The 2,077-nt window shown below is 38.6% G+C and overlaps 1 protein-coding gene across 1 annotated transcript in view; it reads right to left on the bottom strand.

Moving 5' to 3' along the window:
• LOC106877328 (dynein axonemal heavy chain 2) overlaps window positions 1-2,071 on the bottom strand; it is a 141,464-nt gene extending 139,393 nt beyond the window's left edge. The window contains exons 1-2 of the mRNA XM_052976818.1: window positions 2,044-2,071; window positions 817-914 (exon numbers count right to left, since the gene is read on the bottom strand). Of these exons, the coding sequence (XP_052832778.1) occupies window positions 817-891 (75 nt within the window). The 5' untranslated portion in view covers window positions 892-914; window positions 2,044-2,071. The remainder of the gene's footprint in view (window positions 1-816; window positions 915-2,043) is intronic.
• Between the last annotated feature and the right edge of the window lie 6 nt (window positions 2,072-2,077).

The following is a 2,077-nucleotide window of genomic DNA, read 5'->3' as shown; positions in this document are numbered from 1 at the left end:
CTTATTCTTTGGAAGCCAAGTACGTATTCTATTGGTCTCTTTTGCCAAACTGCTAAGTTATGGGGATGTAAACACACCAGCATCGGTTGTCAAGCGATGTTAGGGGGACAAACACAGACACACATATATATATACATGTACATATATACAATGGGCTTCTTTCAGTTTCCGTCTACCAAATCCACTCACAAGGCTTTGGTCAGCCCGAGGCTATAGTAGAAGACACTTGCCCAAGGTGCCACGCAATGGGACTGAACCCGGAACCATGTGGTTGGTAAGCAAGCTACTTACCACACAGCCACTCCTGCGCGTGTATACATATGTATGTAGTTTGAAGTGGTGTGCAAATATTATATATTGACAAAAAGGAGGCAGTCAGAATTTTCGAATAATTCTTTATTAACACTCATTCGTTTAACCAAACTCATCAAGACAAAATTAAAACGAAAATGATAAAAACAGAACGTTTTATGGGAATTGGATGTTTTTTTGCTTTATTTAGAAAAGAAATTTTTTTTTGCTTTTTGGAAAAGGTGGGGGAGAAAGAAAAGCAAAGAGAGAGAAAAATAGAGAGAGAGAGAGAGAGAGAGAGAGAGAGAGAGAGAGAGGTTTCTTTTTGATTATATTGTTTGTTTTAGTGATGAGAGGAAGAAGGAAAGAAGAAAAAAAAATACATATATTTTTGGGTGCTACATATATTTGTATACATTCTGGAAGCAAATACTATGGTTTAAGGTTTGCTCCCAGAATTGAAACCCCCTCTGCTTCATCAATAAGTGCAAATTAGTTATGAAAAGATTTCAGTGCATAACTTACCACAGAGGGAGCAGGCTCTTCCAGTGGAACAGTTTCAACATTTATTTCGTGTTTTGCCTCTGGAGTGTCTATCATGTGTTTTAGACTTTGTCTGAAAGCTGTTAAGAAATAAATCTACAGGGTGATTCTAAAGTCGCCATACATAGGAACAATTTATTTTTTTTTATAAGAAACAGTTTATAAGAACAGTTTTTTTTTTGTATTTAAGAGTCTCTATATGGTTACCCTTGTTTTGAATACACATTGCAATATGTTTACCCATTCGTTGCAAACTTGTAATAGCACATCTGGTGATATGTGCGCAAATGAGCTGGTGATGTGTCCCTTCAAATGATTTATGTCCTTCATCTTTCTGTGATACACCATGCCTTTCAAATGCCCCCAAAGTTAGAAATCAAGACGAGTCAGATCAAGGGATCTTATAAACTTATAAAAAAATTAAATTTTTCCTACGTATGGAGACTTTTGAATTACCCTGTATATATTAAGACAATAGTATGTTCCTATCTACCTACCTTTTGTGTAACACAAAGGAAAGTAATTTGGATGAAGACAGATACAAGGTGAGAGAGAGAGGGAGAGAGAGAGGGAGAGAGAGAGAGAAGAATGGTTGTGTGGTTAGGGTGTTTGCTTACCAACTACATGGTTGAGGGTTCAATCTCACTGCATGGCAGCCTAGCCATGTGTTTTCTACCACAGCCCATCAAGGGGACCAATGTCTTTGTAAGTGAAACTTGGGAGGCGAAAACGTGTACAAAAACCTGTTGTGCATGTATGTGTGTGTGAGAGAGAGAGAGAGAGAGATAGAGATAGAGAGCACAAGAGATTGTAGATAAATCGGTGCATTGAACAAAAATACCTTGTCCTATTTACACCATGAGAGTTATGCTGTTCTACTGCAAAGTAGGACTTAGCCATTTGATAGGTGGTGATTGTCAAAAATGGAAAAGAAACAAAGCATATGTGTGTATGTGTGTGCAGGAGTGTATGCCTGTGTGTACACGTGCATGCATGCGTGTGTGTGTGTGTGTGTGTGTGTGTGTGTATGTTGTTGGGGGCATGAGTTTGAATTGCATCTGGTAGTGGGGCCCTAATTTGGGAGTTCCAGGTTTTTGAGGAGTGTGGAAGCACCTCTTAATATTTTGTTTGCTTTTGGATTAAACATTTGCCTGACCATGGCTGACCTAGGGTTAAACAATAACAATGATGAGAAGAAAAATGACCTACGCGTCAGACTGATCTCTCCGGCGATTTCCTGAGA

The sequence above is a fragment of the Octopus bimaculoides genome, chromosome 25 (genome assembly GCF_001194135.2).
Source record: "Octopus bimaculoides isolate UCB-OBI-ISO-001 chromosome 25, ASM119413v2, whole genome shotgun sequence".
Taxonomy (NCBI): domain Eukaryota; kingdom Metazoa; phylum Mollusca; class Cephalopoda; order Octopoda; family Octopodidae; genus Octopus; species Octopus bimaculoides.
The sequence above is the reverse complement of the archived record's forward strand: the minus strand, read 5'-3'. Positions and strand labels throughout refer to the sequence as shown.